The sequence below is a fragment of the Lineus longissimus genome, chromosome 3 (genome assembly GCF_910592395.1).
Source record: "Lineus longissimus chromosome 3, tnLinLong1.2, whole genome shotgun sequence".
Taxonomy (NCBI): Eukaryota; Metazoa; Nemertea; class Pilidiophora; order Heteronemertea; family Lineidae; genus Lineus; species Lineus longissimus.
The window spans coordinates 17,416,465-17,436,581 of NC_088310.1; the positions used below are offsets into that span (position 1 = coordinate 17,416,465).

General features: G+C 42.6%; 1 protein-coding gene across 3 annotated transcripts; it reads right to left on the reverse strand.

Annotated features, from left to right (window-relative positions):
- Positions 1-879: 879 nt before the first annotated feature.
- Positions 880-18,766, reverse strand: LOC135484054 (neuronal acetylcholine receptor subunit alpha-10-like). 3 transcript variants are annotated; one of them, XM_064765134.1, is made up of 12 exons: positions 18,125-18,766; positions 17,679-17,824; positions 17,388-17,432; positions 17,136-17,245; positions 16,407-16,611; positions 15,736-16,111; positions 15,146-15,330; positions 13,880-14,815; positions 5,260-5,545; positions 3,856-4,182; positions 3,426-3,541; positions 880-3,040 (listed from the first exon to the last, which is right to left on the reverse strand). In XM_064765134.1, exons 1-8 carry the CDS (start codon positions 18,174-18,176, stop codon positions 14,438-14,440), a joined length of 1,497 nt encoding a protein of 498 aa, XP_064621204.1. In that variant the 5' UTR covers positions 18,177-18,766; the 3' UTR covers positions 880-3,040; positions 3,426-3,541; positions 3,856-4,182; positions 5,260-5,545; positions 13,880-14,437. The 3 variants fall into 3 exon arrangements, with proteins under 3 accessions (XP_064621204.1, XP_064621205.1, XP_064621206.1); XM_064765135.1 differs by lacking the exons at positions 880-3,040; positions 3,426-3,541; positions 3,856-4,182; positions 5,260-5,545 and adding exons at positions 8,316-9,514; positions 9,931-10,046; positions 10,326-10,718; positions 11,544-11,829; XM_064765136.1 differs by lacking the exons at positions 880-3,040; positions 3,426-3,541; positions 3,856-4,182; ... (6 more) ...; positions 17,679-17,824; positions 18,125-18,766 and adding exons at positions 8,318-9,514; positions 9,931-10,046; positions 10,326-10,718; positions 11,544-11,829 and having other exon boundaries at positions 13,880-14,430.
- Between the last annotated feature and the right edge of the window lie 1,351 nt (positions 18,767-20,117).

The following is a 20,117-nucleotide window of genomic DNA, read 5'->3' on the forward strand; positions in this document are numbered from 1 at the left end:
AGTTGTATGGTTCCCACTAAAACGAGCAAGCATAACCGCAACAAAACGAAAGCGATTTCTCTCACTGGTGATATTTTCTGTAAGCATTCTCTGCCTTTATGCCGCAATACTTGGTGATCTACGAGAAAGCCAGGGAATCACCTCTTGCTTTTATGACGCAGATCTCTGGTTGGCTTTATTGATGGTGGAAAACTGCCTTTATTATTTTGTTCCCGCAGCATTCATATTTACTGCGAATCTTTTCATCGTCATTGGTATTACTACGTCACGGCGATCGCTTGCCAAAAGCATGGAGGCCACTGGGAAAGAGAACCAAGACAGGAAGTCCCTGGTCAATATGTTGGTAGTGTCCGCCATGTACCTCGTGTTCATGACCCCGAGCACAGTAACATGGACTTACTTTACGTTTGCAGACCAGTCTAGCGACCCCAGTTACACCGCAAACCTCGCCAGCTTGGGCGAGCTTTTTCATCAATGGAGTATGTTGAACTATTGTTTTAATTTTATTGTCTACTGTATATCACTACCGTTTTACCGAGCCGAAATTGCGAAACTAGGAAGGTTATGATCAATCCTCGTGGCATTCCTTGCTGGTTATTTATCCAGTGACAAATCTCAACAGGTTCCACTGACGGGATTGGAACCAATGCAGAGAGGCTATTTCGATACCAAACTGACGTCTCGAGGGTGGAGGTAAATGTTGCCAGATATGGTGCACATACTCTTAAAATTTTGCAACAACTGTGAAACTAGTTAAAACAAACCATAGTAAAAACTAAAACTATTAAGATGGTTAAGAATTACATACACTATTTTGATAGTTGAAACTAATTTCAAGGTCGTTGCAATGGGAACTACCAGAGTAGTAAAACATTACTATATAATAGTTATTTTCATTTATTAATTTTAAGAGTGCATGGTCGAATGAATGTAAGAAACATCGAAGAGGCATTTCAACGAGACCCGAGGTTGAGGTTTCAATTCAATTGGTTAGTGAATTGAAATATTATTCAACAGCAACCTATAGCAGTGAATAAAATTTATCATAACCCATCCTAGGATGGGCAATAAAACTAATAAAACTTCTTTCGGTTTTGTAATGTTTTAACTACTACTTTGTGCATTTGTAATAAAATTACATATTATCTTGAAATTTTATATATAGTTTGTAATCACGGCCGTATACAGTAAAATAACAGGTGATCAAAAGCAAGCAAGATGCACAGGTTATTTTAGGAGATGATATAAATTGTAACGGATGGCTGTCGACTGAAACGAACAGACATGTGATGCGGGAATGGTTACACAGTCACAATGTAGGCGGTAGTCAATATATATATATACACTAGCAAGATACTCTCCAAACTTTCCTCTTGTCCTTGAATTATAATAGAATGCGACTGCTTTAGTTTAAGATTGCCACATGGCAGACCTAAAAGTATCGATAGGAAAAGATCTTAAATTTTGAAAAAAGGAACTTGGGTGACATCGTAGCTGTGAGTTCTATAGACCTCCGTACAAGGATTTAAAGTCTGCAGTGATAATGCACGGACCAAAATGTAGAAATATCATCGGGTATTCACCCAGGAGCAAGAAGTCGCCTGTACAAGTTCATAATGACAACCACACAAATCTCTTGGACAGATCATGATGTCAGTGGCGCCGGACTGAGTGGGCTTCTCAGCGATATTGTCCAATTCATCCAAGGCTACGTGATGATAATCATCTTGGTCATAGGCGTGTTCGGGAATGCTTTGTCCATAGTTGTCTTCTACCGGGCCAGACGGCGTAACGATGCCACCATCCACTATCTGAGCACCCTTGCAGTCGCGGACACATGCTGCATCATCTTCGTTGGGGTCGTCCTGTGGATGTCGGCTGGGTTGCAAACTGTCTCAAATGGAAAGGCGTCACTCAGATTACTTGCACTTTCAACTTTTAGCTGCAAGTTGATCAATTATTTATTCATTTCGTTACAATCTATTTCTGCTTGGATCATTGTCATCTTCTCCTTGGAGAGGGCGGTAGTTGTTTGGCTTCCCTTAAAACGACCAACTATCACAGCAACAAAGCGAAAAGGATTCCTTGCACTAGTTTTACTTTCTGTGAGCAGTTTCTGCCTTTACGCTGCTATACTTGGTAAACTCCAAGTACGCCAAGGGATGACCAACTGCTTTTACGACAGCAAACTCAGGTTGGTTCTACTCATGGTCGAAAACTGCCTTTATTATTTTGCTCCCGCATCACTAATATTTATTGCAAATCTGTTAATTGTTTTTGGCATAACTGTTTCACGGAAGTCTCTTGCCAGAAACAAGGGACCTACTGGGAAAGAGAACCAAGACAGGAAGTCCCTGGTCAACATGTTAATAGTGTCCGCCATGTACCTCGTGTTCATGACCCCGAGTACGATCATATGGACATATTACTCATTTGAAGACCAGTCCAGCGACCCGGGATACGCAACAACCCTAGTTAGTTTGGGCGAGCTCTTTCATCAATGGAGTATGTTGAATTATAGTTTTAATTTTATCGTCTATTGCATATCGTTATCATTTTACCGAGCTGAACTTAAGAAACTAGCTATGGTTATTAGGCAATGTTTGTAGGTGTTATGATATTCAACATGGTATACAGAATATCTTAACTCCAGTAATCGTCGAAGCACTTTATTCAGAGAAAGCAATATTATCATAAGCGGGTGGAGGATCCGCTGGAAGCGCAGATTTGTTGGCTGCAGGCGGAGCCTGTGCACCTCCTCCGACCGGGGTACTGCTCGCCGCAGTTGGTGCTGCCGAGATGGCTGCCGATGCTCCTTCGCCAGCTGTTGTCGACGCTGCATTGAAAGGCGACATTCCGGTTGGTACATGTAGCCCCACTGGCACAGGAGCTGATGAGTGATAGCTCACAGCTCCCGGCGCTAAACGTCCTCCTTGAATAACATATGGCCCTTGCTGTGGGTACCCATGGTAGGGCATGGCTCCGACCAGCTGCGGGTTGACTTGAGGATAACCCTGTACTGCTCCTTGGTGGACGCCACCTTCAAACAAGAAGAGTCAAATGACTGAATTCGTCAGAATGATTGTAAACACACATGTACACGCATAATACACGTAACTGGACTATTACCATGAACTCTACGAAGATGGATACGTGTATCGTAGGAAGGGTCTTAAATTGTCAGTCGGTCGTCATAAATTTCAACGGGTCTGGCGTACACCACAGGAACCCGCACATGCCCACCATTAGTAAGAGCCAATTGACTATTGAATGTATGAAGAAGCAAGCATTTTTTTCAATCATGATGAAAGAGCCGTTGCGTGGTTGCCGTGTATCAATCAAGCCACGAACTTCTATGCACAAAAAGTCCCTGATCAAGCCCATTTGAAAAGCTGAAATGGCGTTGTGGGTTTCTTGATACTTACCAGCCATGACAGGCCCTCTGTTGGCCGGCATTGCATTGTGCCTTGAGCAGATCACCCCCACGGTGGTCGCAATGAGCACGATCAGGATAACCGCACCAATTAGACCGCCAACGATCCTAAAACATAAAATCGCATAGAACATTAGAATGAGGCTTTGGAAGATCTAAATACAGCAACCCTACCGCAATAACAGACCAAAGTTGCTGAAGAGGCTGACAGGTTTTCGATGGTGACATTAGACAGTCGGGACAGGTGAAATAAACATCGATATACATATGGTAAAGATGAGCGTCATAAAGAAGTTTATCTGACTGAAATATTGAGCAGAATATCAATGCGGCTTCAAATGTATTTCTGATTAGCCAATTGTTTGATGATTAAATTCCTTTCACTCACATTGAAGATTTTAACAAATTAGGTATGTACTTACGCTCCGACATTAGGACCCTTGTAATGAGAGGAGGAGCCGCCATCGCCATAATCAGAAGTCGGAGTGTAATATGATGAGCTGCAGCAACCACTATGCCAGGATCCGGAGAAGAAGGTACTCGAGGCGCAGCAGGCAGTTGTTGGACTCCTGCACCAGTAGGTCTCGTACCGATTGGAACAGCGCCGCACTGAACCCCAAGAGAACACGTATTTGCCACAACAGCTGTAGTAGGTACTCAGAAAGTAGGATTGGGCGTAGGACATGTATGGACAGCAGTATGTGTCGCTTCCGGAGCAGGTTCTAGCTTTGGAAGGGGCATATTGACAGCTGCAAGAGAATGCAAATAATTCGAAATTCGACTTCGATATTCAAAACTTGACTTCGAAATTCAAAAATCGACTTCAAAACTTGAAATTGACCCATGACCAATGGTCTTCGTGTGTGTAATTTTCTTATTATTGCATGTTACTACTTGCACTAAGTACATACACAGAGGCAGCTCACAGTGCTACAGTGATGTAGGTACATTGTACATCGTAACGGTAGGTCACAGTCCATGATGTGTGCTGTTGGTGATATATACAGGTGCGGCTTGGTGTATTTTCTTTCGTTACGAGTGACTAGGAATAAAAGTTATAATAGCTTGGAATAAAAGTGGGTCTTCGTGCAACTAATGCACAGGGAGACTTGGCCGTGGTTCATTCACCGATATATTCCTGGTGCAAACGCGAAAAGTTTCGATACACTGTGAGATAAGAAATTAAGACCCTTATTTGCGATTTAGTGCAACTTAATTTCACATAGCTGGTTGCTGCTTATAGATTCCCTGTAATGTGAATCAGGTTGAATCATTTGCATACCCTAGGCCCAGGACCCTAGGCCTGGTGCACTGAAATGTATGTAGGAGGTACCACGCTGGGAGACTTAACAAAATGATGAGTTGCCAAGGCGGCGTTGAACAGTGTGTAATGTGGCAGTGATATGATTGGCCAGCCAATTAGTTCTTGTGTTGTAAGACGGCTTGTCATTGGTCAATTTTAATTTCGAAGTCGGAGTTTTGAATTTCGAATTTCGAATCTCGAAATGAGCCTTCTGAGCTCCCACAGCCTGAATGCCGCACACTCTGTGCCTCGATCGGTAGCTCAGCCCTCTGCTGATCATGATCACCTTTTTAGTCTACTCTAAAGCCTCTCTTACTCTAAGCCTTTTGTAACAGGTCTTCTTAGCAGTTAATTGTATGCATGATTCGCTTCTTTCTTGCTCAAATTGAAGCCTTGGAGAAACTAAATTAGCTCTAACGCTTCGACTTCAAGACCCTGTAACAAGAGGTGTTGCCACCGCCAAAATAATGGGAGCACGAGGTTCACGTGATCTTTAAGAAAGAAATTATGATATTCTACTTACGTTGTAGATTGAGTAACATAGCAGCACCCTCGCCTGTATCCCCCTGACATGTAGGTTTGCGATGGACAGCAGTGCTTGGATCTGGCATTGCAGAACAGTTTAGCAGCGAACACATTCGTACAGTATCTTGTATTCGACACTTTACTATCGTACGGGCAGCATGCACTGTACGTGGTTCCATAATAAGACCTTGAATACGATATTGACGGACAACAGTAAGTGCTTCTCCCATAGCAAGTTTGATAACTAAAAGGCTTGTACCGACACAACGAGACCCCTTCAATAGCTGTGCAAAACAAAAACAAAAAGACGTGTTAGATGTAGTTAGCATCATCTGCACAACAGCACATGCCTGACCTGCATCTCTGCTGTTAGTGTTAGCATAATCAAGCAGAAAACGTCCTGGTTGTTCATTTGCACTAAAAGTGAATACACGTGGTCTTCTTTATTCACGTCACCAACTCCTCGAGCAACATCGTACATGGTTTATGGAATTGATACCCCACTGTGGGTATTGGTTGTCTCATAACTAACCTAAGTTCCTTAGAAGCATATGAAAAGTTACAACCAATTATTCTCGTTTCACGCTGAATATTCAAATCATGCTCGATATTTCGCACAAGATCGTTCATTGTTATTCAACATGTTCAATATTGGTGGAGACAATTACTATAAGTTAGCCTTTTTTCGAATTGGGAGAAATGAATGAACCGGTTTTAGATCGATGAAACAAGGATCTTTCTGTTCACATTCTGTTGCACATGTACTGAAACAATGTAAATAGCATTAGAGCCGGTGTAAGAAGAAAATGTCCCCCTGGAAAAAGTGTGCGGCCCTATTGTATTCCGCTATCTGGTTCTATAGAGGCCATGACCGCCAATAGCTCAGAGATTAAAGCGCATAATAGAATCCATTGTTTCCCGGACATTCTATCCCAGGACATTTTAAACTTCTACACCGGTGTAACATTTTGGGGTTACGTGTATATTCCAGTATTCTTTGTCAAATAGTTGACTGAAAAAGCTGTCTCATGACAATGTGGACTATATCATGACAATATTGGAAACTACACAGAGAAAAGAGCACTGTTTTCTATTACTCTTATTCCCCAACCAATAAAGGGAATCGCTGTGAGTGAGAAATGAGTAAACGTTGGCCGTCCTGATTGATTTAGACAACCTTCAAAAGTTTGATATTTTATATTTACCAATGATTCTGATGTATTATTTTGAATATATCTCTTATGCAATGGCTGGTAATGTTCTTCTAAAAGGCAAGCATACCATATACCGGGGTGTCTACATGCTCTTTGCAAGAAAAAGAACATTGGAGGATACAAAATTCACCAGGAAAATTAGCCCATTATAGGTTCGATTCGCTATGCTGTACATTCTTTTGCCAAGGACGAGTTGTTAGTGGTCTACAGGAAAATAATATTAATTCATGCGTATTTTGGGGGGGGGAACGATTCGCCCACACTCAATCAAAGCCAGGCAAATTTCTTTTCGGTTCGCCATTCAGGATATTTGTGTTGACGCATGGTAGAACCGCATGCTTTCATGCTGACTCTGTCGCTTGACCTATATCATATTGCTATTCTTTGAGTAGGCTGAAAATTTAGCCAGGCCTGTGCAATTTGAGAGCTAGCATGATTAATGGTCTCTCGTGCGAGGCATACTGGAACGGCTGGTGTTCTATGCTTTTCTGAGTGTTTCCCTTCCTTGTGAGTCCGGAACGCAGAAAGATAGATTTACACCGTTTTTTTGTGTTTTGTATTTATTTCATGTCTGGCTTCATTTTCCATACGGATCTTGTTCAAAAGAATCGTAACATTTCTGAATACCTGATGTTTATCAGAAATTTACCAAAATTCAGAACTTACAATTTCAGATTTCAACAGGATGGATAATGGTCAGTATAGTTTGACCACAAAGATGGCACACAAACCTGTGAGCGATGCCGATCGCAGCAGATGAGAAGACACCAATGTTATGATGTGAATGTCCTGTTATATTCTGGAGTCATACGACAACACATGAGAATGTCCCAAAATCTAAAACAATGATGGTATGAGCAGAGATTCTTTAAATGTGAGTTTGTAAAAATGATCAGATTGAAAAAGCCATATATGTGTCTGTCCAGGCAAATATCTAAAAAAATCAAATCGATGATGGTGCTCTATAGTGGGGCATTGACGCAGTCGTATTCGAACCCGTGGCTGGTTTTCACGGCTTGGAAAACTTCTTTATTTTACGCTCGTTGGCTATTTACGCCTTATAAATGTCCAGATATTAATTTACAGATTCACTGATGATCTCGATCGGGATATTTTCGTCAAACAACTTTCAAGAAAAAACTCCTCGGACCGCTCTACAGCCATATGAAGTTCAAGCCGTTCTCGTCCTCATTAACTCCCTTGACCCCCCCCCCCCCCCCCCCCCCACCTTAACGTTCTCATACGATTTCTCATCGTGCGATTTCTCATATTCAACTGCTGATAAGTTGTTATTCTAATGTGTTGATAGTCTTACCTTGACTGGAGATGAGCACCACCAGGCAAACAGCGAACACTTCTCTCAACAGCTTCATCTCCAATAGGACTGTCACCATGAAATATATCAATCTATCCCCCTCAACTCACAGCATTGATATGAGAGTTCTTAGCGAGGCACATGACTAGCCTAGTTTCTCATAAACATCCTCCCACAAATGCACAGTACGCCTTTCAAAAGAAAACTTCTTTTCAACCAACTCAAGCAATTATTGAACCAGTCATGAAAGACATTTTGTGCAAATATGTAGAGTGATAAAATACATGCCAATGTCACTCCAAACGAATGGAGTCATCAAACAGGTGAAACATTTTGTTGAAAGAACGATTTTCTGGCCCATGTTCAAGAAGTATTTAAAGGCTTTGACGTCTATGGTAGGCCGTAGGGGACATTAATGCCGATTTAAGTTCTAGAACATAATTATTTATTGTCTAGCACGTAAATCAGCCTATCACAGAGCAGGAATTTAGTTCTAGCACGTTAATCAACCAATCGGTGACCAGGAATAATGGTCTAGCACATAAATCAGCCTATCACAGTGCAGGAATTAAGTTCTAGCACGTTAATCAACCAATCGCTGACCAGGAATAATGGTCTGGCACATAAATAGCTATGGTGATTGGCATGAGGGCCGTGTTGGACATAAATTCATTACTCCTGGTCAGCGATTGGTTGATTAACGTGCTAGAACTAAATTTCTGGTCAGCGATTGGTTGATTAACGTGCTAGAACTAAATTCCTGCACTGTGATAGGCTGATTTATGTGCCCGACCATTATTCCTGGTCAGCGATTGGTTGATTAACGTGCTAGAACTAAATTCCTGGTCAGCGATTGGTTGATTAACGTGCTAGAACTAAATTCCTGCACTGTGATAGGCTGATTTATGGTCTAGACAATAAATAATTATGTTCTAGAACTTAAATCGGCATTAATGTCCCCTACGGCCTACCATACGCCTTTCTAAACATTTTGTGCTCTACCAGGTACCAACTAGTTTTATTGTAAATGATATACATGCATATACTGTTACAAATATCCAATATAATTTATAATGAAACTCATTATATTTCGTCATTCTGAAATATCGATATATTGTTATATTTGTTATCCAATTTGATTTTCAAAGCACACATCAATAAAAACCAATCATCATTGAAATTCGACCAGTGGTTTGCGCTAACCCTAGTTACTTTGGGCGAACTCTTTCATCAATGGAGTATGTTGAATTTATAGTTTTAATTTCATTGCTACACAATGTTTGTAGGTGTTATGATATTCAACACAATATACAGAAAATCCAACTGAACTCCAGTAATTTTCGAAGCACTTTATTCAGAGAAATCTATATCATCATAAGCGGGTGGAGGATCCGCTGAAAGCGCAGATTTGTTGTTTGTAGGCGGAGCCTGTGCACATCCTCCGACTGCCCCGCTCTGGGCCCTTGCCTCAGTTGGTGCTGCTGACATGGCTGCCGATGCTCCTTCGCCAGCTGTTGTCGACGCTGCATTGAAAGGCGACATTCCAGTTGGTACATGTAGCCCCACTGGCACAGGAGCTGATGGGTGATAGCCCACAGTTCCCGGGGCTAAATATCGTCCTTGAATAGCATATTGCCCTTGTGGGTACCCATGGTAGGGCATGGCTCCGACCAGCTGCGGGTTGACTTGGGGATAACCCTGCACTGTTCTTTGGTTGACGCCACCTTCAAACAAGACGAGTCAAATGACTGATTTTGTCAGAATGATCGTAAACTCAAACGTACACGCACAATATATACATGTTACTGCACGATTACCATGGACACGAACGGCGTAGCCCTTTTATCAAATCAACGATATGTATATATACATGTATCTTTAATACGAAGGGACTTGTCAGTCGATCGTCATAAATTTCAAAGGGTCTGGCGTACACCACAGGAACCCGCACATGCCCACCATTAGTAAGAACCAGTTGACTATTGAATATATGAAGAAGCAAGCATTTTTTCAATCATGATGCAAGAGCCGTTGTGTGGTTGCCGTGTATCAATCAAGCCACGAACTTCTATGCACTAAAAGTTCCTGATCAAGCCCATTTGAAAAGCTGAAATGGCGTTGTGGGTTTCTTGATACTTACCAGCCATGACAGGCCCTCTGTTGGCCGGCAGTGCTTTGCGCCTTGAGCAGATCACCCCCACGGTGGTCGCAATGAGCACGATCAGGATAACCGCACCAATTAAACCGCCAAAGATCCTAAAACATAAAATCGCATAGAACATTAGAATGAGGCTTTGGAAGATCTAAATACAGCAACCCTACCGCAATAACAGACCAAAGTTGCTGAAGAGGCTGAAAATTTTTAGATAAAATAAACATCGATTTACATATATGGTAAAGATCAGCGTCATAAAAAAGTTTAGCTGCTGAAATATTGAGTAGAATATCAATGCGGCTTCAAATGGATTTCTGATTAAATTGACCAATTGTTTGATGATTAAATTCTTCCCTTTAACAAATCAGATAAGTACTTACGCTCCGACATTAGGACCCCTGTAACGAGAGGAGGAGGAGGCGCCATCGCCATAATCAGAAGTCGGAGTGTAAGATGATGAGCTACTAGTTGAACTACTAGTTGAACTACTAGTTGAACTACTAGTTGAACTACTAGTTGAGGTACAGCAACCACTTTGCCACGATCCGGAGAGGTAGGTCTTCGAGGCGCAGCAGGCATGAGATGGACTCCTGCACCAGTAGGTCGCGTACATATTGGAACAGTGCTGAACTCTAGAATATGAGAACATGTATTCGCCACAACAGCTGTAGAAGTAGGTTTTGGCGGAGGACATGTATGGACAGCAGTATGTTTCGATTCCGTAGCAGGTTCTTGCTTGGTAACGGGCATGTTGACAGGTCTTGCGGGTGGTCCTGCAAGAGAATGCAAATAGGTAAAAGCTTCCCGCAACCTGAATGCCGCACACTCTGCAGCTCGGTAGCTCTTCTGCTGATCACCTTTTGTAACAGATCTTCTTTTTTAGCGGCCAACGAATACCGTCTTGCCCACCGACCTAGGTTTGCGCCGATCTTGTCAACATTTAAACCATTCGTTCCCCGGCTACATTTAAAGAAAATATAAGACCATGATGTTCAGAATGACAGATACGGCCGTCTTGGACGCCTTCATCATTCAGTCGCTTGTAGCTTTGGTGACGCATTATTATCATTAATCAACGAACGCAAACGAGTCATTTTTGTAGCAGCTAAACTGCGATTGAATTATCAAATGGTAACATGTCTCTCATTTGCTTGCTGGGGTAATCGCAGAATCGGACTTGCAATACTATCAAACCCAGGGATTACAGTTTTACCCGACAAGCAATATTTTTATCGCTCATCGCAGCACTAATTATCGCATATGTCTTTGATAAAAATATCTCGTTTGCCGGCATTTAAGAAACCATTCGAAACATTGTAGTTTGTGAAGTCACCCGAAAATTACTTGTATTCTGCCACAACTGAGGATGATGATGACGACGACGACGATGATATCGTAGTACAAAAGACTCGCAACATTCCGAATGGTTTTACCAATCGGTTAATTGTATACATGAATTGCTTCTTTCTCGCTCAAACTGAAACCTTGGGACCAATCTAATTAGTACTACGCTGCGACTTCAGGACCCTGTAACTGGAGGTGTCACAGCCAAAATAATGGAATGATCTTTTAGAAAGAAATTATGATATTCTACTTACGTTGATGATGGAGTCTTGTAGCAGCACCCTCGCCTGTATCCCCCTGACACGTAGGTTTGCGATGCACAGCAGTGCTTTGAATTGGCACTGCAGTACAGTTTAGCAGCGAACACATTCGTACAGTATCTTGAATTAAACAAGAAACTGTTGTACGGGCAGCATGTTTTGAACGTGGTTCCATAATAAGACCATGAATACGATAATGACGGACAACAGTAAGTGCTTCTCCCATAGCAAGTTTGAAGAATATAAGGCTTGTACCGACACAACGAGGCCCCTTCAATAGCTGTGCAAAACAAAAACAAAAAGACGTGTCAGATGTAGTTAGCATCATCTGCACAACAGTATATGCCTGCAGCAAAGAATTAGACACCGTATTCATCTGACCTATACCTGCAGCTCTGCTGTTAGTGTTAGCATAATCAAGCAGAAAACGTCCTGGTTGTTCATTTGCACTAAAAGTGAATACACGTGGTCTTCTTTATTCACGTCACCAAATCCTCGAGCAGCATCGTACGTGGTTTATGGAATTGATACCCCACTGTCGGTATTGGTTGTCTCATAACTAACCTAAATTCCTTAGAAGCATATGAAAAGTTACGACCAATTATTCTCGTTTCACACTAAATATTAAAATCTAGCTCGATATTTCGCACAAGATCGTTCATTGTTATTCAACATGTTCAATATTGGTGGAGACAATTACTATAAGTTAGCCTTTTTTCGAATTGGGAGAAATGAATGAACCGGTGTGGCGGGGAGAGTAGTCCTAGGGCTGATAGTCCGTGTAACAATAGCCCGCATTGCTAAATGTTTTGGTTAGGGTTAGCGGTACAATAGATCATGCTGCTTAATTGGTCAAATACAATGCTACCGGACTATGACTCCAGGGGGACTATATCCGCTGTCACACCGGTTTTAGATCGATGAAACTAGGATCTTTCTGTTCACATTCTGTTGCACATGTACTGAAACAATGTAGTTGGACAGTTTGTAACCTGATAACTCTGGATAATATTGATTTCATAAGCTTTCGGACTCAGCTGAGTCCTTGGTCACATGATCACTCGTGACGTCATCGGGCGTAATGATCGGCGGGGATCCCGAATTCGACTGTGCCCCCCTCCTGACTCTGGTCCTCAATATGTTACTCCAGATTGGAGAGAGATTGTGTCGGCCGCCGTCCTTGTTAAGAGTGGGTTGCAACGTACGAATGTGAATCGCCTCCTTCACTCCTCGTTCGTACCACCTCGTTTCAACCTCCAACACTTTGGCGTTTTCAATGTCAATGTTATGTCCTGGTTCCGCGGTGTGAATGTTGCGTGACACCTCTGAAGTGGTGGAGCTCGAGCGTCTGTGTTCCAGGAATCTAGCTTTAAGCGATCGTTCTGTCTCCCCTACGTATGAAGCTGGGCAGTCCCCGCATGGGATGTGATACACGGGTCCAGTGACTTGGTGTTTATCCAACTTATCCTTAGGTCGCACTAAGAGTTGCCTCAAGGTGTTGGTGGGCTTGAAATAGGCCTGGATGTTATAGCCTTTGAGGATTCTCCTTAGTTCTTCCGAGAAACCTTTAATGTAAGGGAGGACAACCGGGTACCCTTTCTTCGCTGTGCTGGGGGTTCTAGTAGGAGGCGTTGGTTGTTGTTCTGCCTGAACCTGATGCTTGGGATCTTTCAGGATCCAACTAGGATAACCGTTGAACGACAGGGCAATTTTGACGTGCTGGAGTTCCGCTCCCTTATCCTTGGGATCGCTGACGATGGCTTCTGCACGATGGACCAATGTCCTCACCAACCCCCTTTTCACTACGCCCGATGACGTCACGAGTGATCATGTGACCAAGGACTCAGCTGAGTCCGGAAGCTTATGAAATGTAAGTCAATATTATCCAGAGTTATCAGGTTACAAACTGTCCAACTATCAATCTACCTGGATAGATGAAACTCCATAGTGATATGAAACAATGTAAATAGCATTAGAGCCGGTGTAACATTTTTGGGTTATATTCCAGTATTCTTTGTCAAATAGTTGACAGAATAAGCTGTCTCATGACAATGTGGACTATATCATGACAATATTGGAAACTACACAGAAAAAAGTTCAGATATTGATTTACAGATTCACTGATGTTCTCGATCGGGATATTTTCGTCAAACAAGCTTTCAAGAAAAAACTCTTCGGACCGCTCTACAGCCATATGAAGTTCAAGCCGTTCTCGTCCTCATAAACTCCCTTGACCCCCCTACCTTAACGTTCTCATGCGATTTCTCATCGTGCGATTTCTCATACTCAACTGCTGATAAATTGTTATTCTAATGTGTTGATAGTCTTACCTTGACTGGTGATGAGCACCACCAGGCAAACAGCGAACACTTGGAGTTCTCTCAATAGCTTCATCTCCAACAGGACTGTCACCATGAAATATATCAATCTGTCCCCCTCAACTCACAGCATCGATATGAGAGTTCTTAGCGAGGCACATGACTAGCCTAGTTTCTCATAAACATCGTCCCACAAATGAACAGTACGCCTTTCAAAGGAAAACTTTTTTTCAACCAACTCAAGCAATTGAACCAGTCATAAATCAAATTTTATGCAAATGTACAGTGATAAAATATATGCCATGTTCAAGAAGTATTTAAAGGCTTTAACTTCCGCCTTTCTAAACCTTTTGCGCCAACTAGTTTTATTGTAAATGATAAACACATATCTACTGTTATCCAATATATTTCGGGATTTATTGTTATATTTGTTATCCGATTTGATTTTCAAAGCACACATCAATAAAAACCAAATATCATTGAAATCCGACCAGTGGTGACCCAAACAATGCAAATAAGTTTGAGTGTCAATGGTTAGGAGGCATAAGTAAGCGAACTGGAATAAAACAATCAGTCTTCCGGCCTGAACTTTAACTGCAAGTAGATGCCGGTACAAGCAGCCACAAATGCAACTGCACACGCAACGGCTGTGAACCTCCTCAACATCCTGGCGATCAGTTCCCATGCCGTCTTGGTCTCTTCTGCCACGTTCTCTGCTTTCGACTGCGACTGGTAAATTTGTCTGAGGTCTGAGACTTCAGATACTATGCTGTGTAAAGAATTCCACGTGCACTGCCTCTGACTTACGGACCGTAGTCGATTTCTACAAGCGTTACCATCTTGAAATCGTGCGTCGGTACCCAAGGAGGAAGTTCTAAAATTTGTATTTCTCATTGCGTAGACATTCTGCTCTTCGTAATCGGTTCTTGGTATCCTGCGAACCAACACCTGAAATATTGGAAGGAGACGCATTTCACTTTCAATTGCTAAAAAAGGGGCTAACATGATATTATGAGGAAATACAGAAATAAGAAATAAAAACCTTCTTGCAATTGAAAGGAGACTTTCCCGTTGCGTTAGAGATCTGAGACGTTTCACGGCAGCAACTCTAACCAGCGATTCTCTTGCATGTACAAATTATATCCCCTTCACAAATTGTTTTGACAGTCCTGACATAAGTTTTTGCGAGGACCTTGAAAAGCGATGGTCCACCTTCACCCCTCTTTGGCCCCTCAAATGTGAAGAAAAAGAAGAACAAGAAGGAATTAGAGTACTCACTGGTTCTGAGCTGATCAAATCGTCCACATAACTCTGCATGGAGGTCAATCTGGCCAGGACTTTGATAACAGTTGGATTGGGCAGATTTCCTGGTTCCCGTGCTCCCTTGAAGTGTATTCTCAGCGTCAACACACCGCACACCACTATTATCATCGCCATGACGACCCCGGTACCGAATAGCTGGCCTTAAAAGCAATGGGAGGATCCAAGCTAATGACCAAAAATGATGACACAAATGATGACCACACTGCTGCAACAAAGACAACTTACGACAGCACGTTGTCACCGCACAGCAGGACGTGTTGCACACGTAAGCATTTTCAACTAGAAAACTTTCCCAAATGTGGCACTTCCCTATGAGTAAAGGAGTATGATAATGAATTTTTATTTCTTGCTGCCCTTACAGAAAAATAACATTAGTCTCCTACCGGCCATCACTCATAATCTTTTGCAGAAAAGGGGTAGGCAGGTTTCCATTGGCAGAGGCTGAGAATGAGTATGATGAAAGAACGTCACACGGGTTCACTTTAAACCTTCCTTGTTCAGTGCCCCCTTGCGTGACTGGAAAGATGCAGCAACTGTTCACCTACCCAGTAATGGAATACCTTCCCCGGTTGGGAACAAAATCTTGAGCAGATACTGTTGGAAGAAGTTCATGGCGACGAGGATATGGATGCCAAAGACCATCTTCTCACTGGTGTTCTCAGGCAAGCAGAAGCCAAGAAGTGATACTGACATGATGATCATTGCTGGGTAGATGACATTGTAGGCATAGAATAAAGGCTTCCTATCAAGTACCAGGGTCATGAGGAGTTCCGAGTGAGGGTCCGAAGTGATCCCAAAGGAAACCAGTCCTTGCTTCGCAGGTTCTACATCTACATGCCAGGTACCAAAGTCTGCTGCCATTTCATCGCGCTGTTCATCAGCAAAAGTGAGGGCATCAAGACCATCTGGTTGCAGGATCACCTTAAAAGGAGAAGAATATGCTGAGATTTTCTGAACTATACTGCAAGGCATTACATGTGTTTCACATCACTTACGAGAGTGACCGGCTCTCGTAGGGCATGGCGTGTGTTCTACTTCTTCTACATTTTAAATGAGAGCTTCTGGGCTCTGAATGTTGCACTACTGGCTCATTCAAAGCACCCGTGCTGTCACAAGTCGATGGTTTGATTGAGAGCAAGAGAATAGTATTGATCTAATCAGTACGAACAAGCTCAACTTTTCGCCGGTGACTTTGACATTTAAACATACCACCTACCTCCTTGACAGTGTGGGTCAAGAGGGTGAAGTTCATGGTACACTTATTTCTGTCGAAGGGGAAGTAGATAGGGTCCATCTTGCAGTGTGCTTTGGTGATGGTGGGCGACCTCCATTCAGCCCGACCATCAGGGGTGACCACCACGGGGGTATCGGCGAGGAGACTGTCTCGAGACATCCCATCCTTGAACTTATGTTTCATTAAGCTGAATGAAAAAACAAGGTGTATTGCATAATATTGCTGAACAAACATGTAGACAGCGGTCCCTGACCATCGATATTTCCATCCACAGACAATACAAATCGTAAGCTAGGACGAATACATCAAAGAGATGAGGGCCTGAATATTTTGAATTATCCAGGTTCACTTGACAAGAAAGACCAAAACATTCCAAGGCAGGGGCGAATCCAGAAAAGTAAGAAGGGCGGGGGTGCAGCGGCCCCACCCAGAGCACCGAGGGTCCAATCTTGGAAATGACTGGGGCCCTTCCCCAGAAGAATTTGAAGTCCAAGTGAATTTCAATTTCAAATACACTGTAATATGCATTTTTCGGGCATCTAAGGGCTATGAATTATTTGCTTCTTGGCAAGAGATACCAAGAAAAATCGTCCGCTCTTTAACAAAATGGGCGGATACGTGCCTCCACTGAATCTGTCCGGGGAATCTGTCATAGCAAGGCTCTCCATGTAGGAGCTGTACTGATTTTGATGTGATTTGGGAGTTACTGACCTGTTTAGCAGGATGAGATCCGGTGTCCATATTCTAGTTGGCTGGAGATGTAGTGATGTCACGTTGCCATGGTCTTCTGGCTTCCAAGTGAGGCGTGGCACATTCCATCTCTGAAATGACAGTACAAAGGTCAAACAGTCTATCAGCTACTCGTGCAGTCACGTAAGCGACTTAACCCAAGGCAGCCAAGACGGACCCGGAACTTTTATATGAGCATGAACTTGAATCCGAGCTATCAAGTGTACTACTTACCAATCTGTACTTGGTTGCAATCGTCAGATTGTTGCCAATATGTTCCTGAAAGAAATAATATCTTCATTGATGAAGTGCGAAACCTTCATTTCTGATTTTCCTGTACGACGCCCCGCCTGACAATTTCTTCAATATAGCCTCAACTGCCAACAAATTGTGACATTTCGCCACCTCTGCCAGCAAAGTATAACATTTACTCCTTGGTTGAGAGAAACAAGCAGGGTAAAGTGCCTTGCCCAAGAAAACAACGATAATGACTATCCGTCGGAAACATCTATATTATAGTCTTACCAGTTGTACGACATGAAGTACCCACATCTTCAAGGTGACATTGACCACCTCCCAAGGGTGTTGCACAGGTCTGGCTACAGTGTCTCCATCGCTCAGCAGGAGCTTTAATAGGGTCCTCTCCTCTGGTGAAGCTTTTGTAAAAGACGCTGGAAAAGATCGCAAACTCTATATAGCAAGGTGCCTTAGGGCTCAAGATTAAAGTAGAGATACCTATTTCACAGATTTTATAACCCATTTTCTCAGACTCAAGGGTAACCCTGTCGCCTTTTATAAATGCCTTCTTATACTGTCTGTCGAAGATTGGTCTGGAAACACTCCGGAGATTGGAAAAATGGGCAAAATATTGTGCCATATCCTAAGTCATGATCTATTCAAAAGAAGCCGTCCGCCCCTCTCATTTGGACAAACACAGCTTGTTTAGAAGATTGATTGATTATCATGCTTACCTAGGCAGCAAGCCAGCAATAGCAACAACCAATCGAACCATTGGATACCCATGACGAGTCAGTTGCTGGCACACTTCAATCCATTCGAGCAAAATGAGATCCGATGATCCTCGGTCGAATGAACGCCTACTGTACTGGTACCACTATTAGCTTTAATTGTGTTCTAAAAAAACTCGTGCCATATTGCAAGTTATATACTTGGTCGTCTGTAATCGTGATGACACAGGCAGCCGTCAGGTGTTCCTTCATAATCAATCCAATGTCATCCTGAACTTCACTCCTCCTTGAATGTTGCTTGGGATTGCTATACAACAACCTAAACATCCATCCACGAGCTAGTTGTATCACTTTTTAGACATATCTTTTAGAATTTACCCAGCTACGAAGGAGACAACCATGCTTCACTGCCCCAAGAGACAATTCTCAACTCAGTGGAGTGACCACACCCTTCTCTTACCCGTAACCTCCAATCATTGCTAATTACTGCAGCGTGTGTCATCAGCACACGATTCCCTAAATCCCCATCGCAGCCATGCATGCTCAGAAATAATATTCGCCTTGTCGTGCTGTCATAATCATCGATTCCATCTCTCTACAAACAATACGGCTTTTTCAAACGACCGCTACAGTGGAAATTCACCACAGCCGTCCAATGTTGACTCAGATCACACATCAATGTCCATTCTTGGCGATTTATGTATGGAGTCTTCAGGTTGCCATGACATCGCCAGTGGTCATGCAGTTCTTTAGACCGTTCCTTTATGTTAAATCAAGGTCTGAAATAAACTGCATAAGCAGCCGAAGGAATGATTTATAGCTGTTTTCGTTAAGATCGACTGGCATGCGAAGATAACCATTATTATAATGCATTAAAGAATAATGCACGGCCTTATGCACAATGAGAACCTCTACATGCGGTGCTAAAGTAGTGAAATTATATCAGCCTCCTTTCATAGTGCATCAGTGGCAAAATTCCGGCCGTGGCACACCTCTCCGATTGGCTTGGACGGAATTTTACGGCGAGGTTTTACTGTAGGTTTTTGCGGTATATTTATGCGGCTGCATATGTCCCCAACCGCCTATCATGCACGACGTGCGTTATGCAGGAGAGGTGACATATCAAACACCTGAGCCAGTGTCAACGTGGTCGTAAAGTGATTGTCAGACCAGTCCTGTTGACACAGGTAGAATCTATAACAAACCTGGCTGTGATAACAGTACCGCAGGATGATCGATTAAATTGCGCGCATCACTGATCAACATACAAGAGGAAATAAAGATGGTTTGATAATGGGGAGGAAAGCATAACAGCTACCCATTCATGAGGTCGGAGGGATTCCGCTATCAATTAGGGGAAGCATATTTTTTAGCATTGGGTATTTCATTTGGACTCGTATTGGGTATATCCTGAGGTCAATCCGAATAGGCGAGTATATTTAAAACAGACGATACAGTTCCTGTTTTATTCTGGCTTTAAATTAAGGAATTGATACCGAACTGGAGGTATTTTGGTTGTCTCACCAAAACCGCGAAGGTGGAGCTAAAATGTAGACGACCAAAACCGAGGCGGAGGGAGGTTTTGGCCAACATTTCAGCTCTACCCGAGCGGTCCTGTCGAGACAATCAAAACCGACAGTGAGGTATCAATTTCTATTCATAAATATCTTAAATTAACAACGAAAAATGTGGTTTTAAATGCTTCCACATGTTGCACCATAACCGCTGAATTCAAAATGAGGCTTCGTTTGCGCATAGTGCATTTTATACACTGTGCGGTTCGTTCTAAATCCATGTATTTTATATCTTTTAATCTGCGGCGGGCAGGCCAGGTGCTATAGGTGGTATACGGTAAAAAAGGTACAGGAAAAAAGGAACAGGAAAAAAAGGTACGGAAATAAAGGTATAGGAAATAAAAGTACTGGAAATAAAGGTATACCGAAAAAAAAGGTAACGGAAAAAAGGTACAAAAAATGGCATAAATAGGTAAAAAAGG

Coding starts and splice junctions, on each gene's coding strand:
- LOC135484054 (XM_064765134.1), bottom strand. CDS start 18,176: ATGGGTATCCAATGGTTCGATTGGTTGTTGCTATTGCTGGCTTGCTGC. Junction 17,825..18,124: donor ATTGCTGGCTTGCTGCCTAG/GTAAGCATGATA, acceptor GATCTTTTCCAG/CGTCTTTTACAAAAGCTTCA. Junction 16,612..17,135: donor GATCTCATCCTGCTAAACAG/GTCAGTAACTCC, acceptor TTTTTCATTCAG/CTTAATGAAACATAAGTTCA.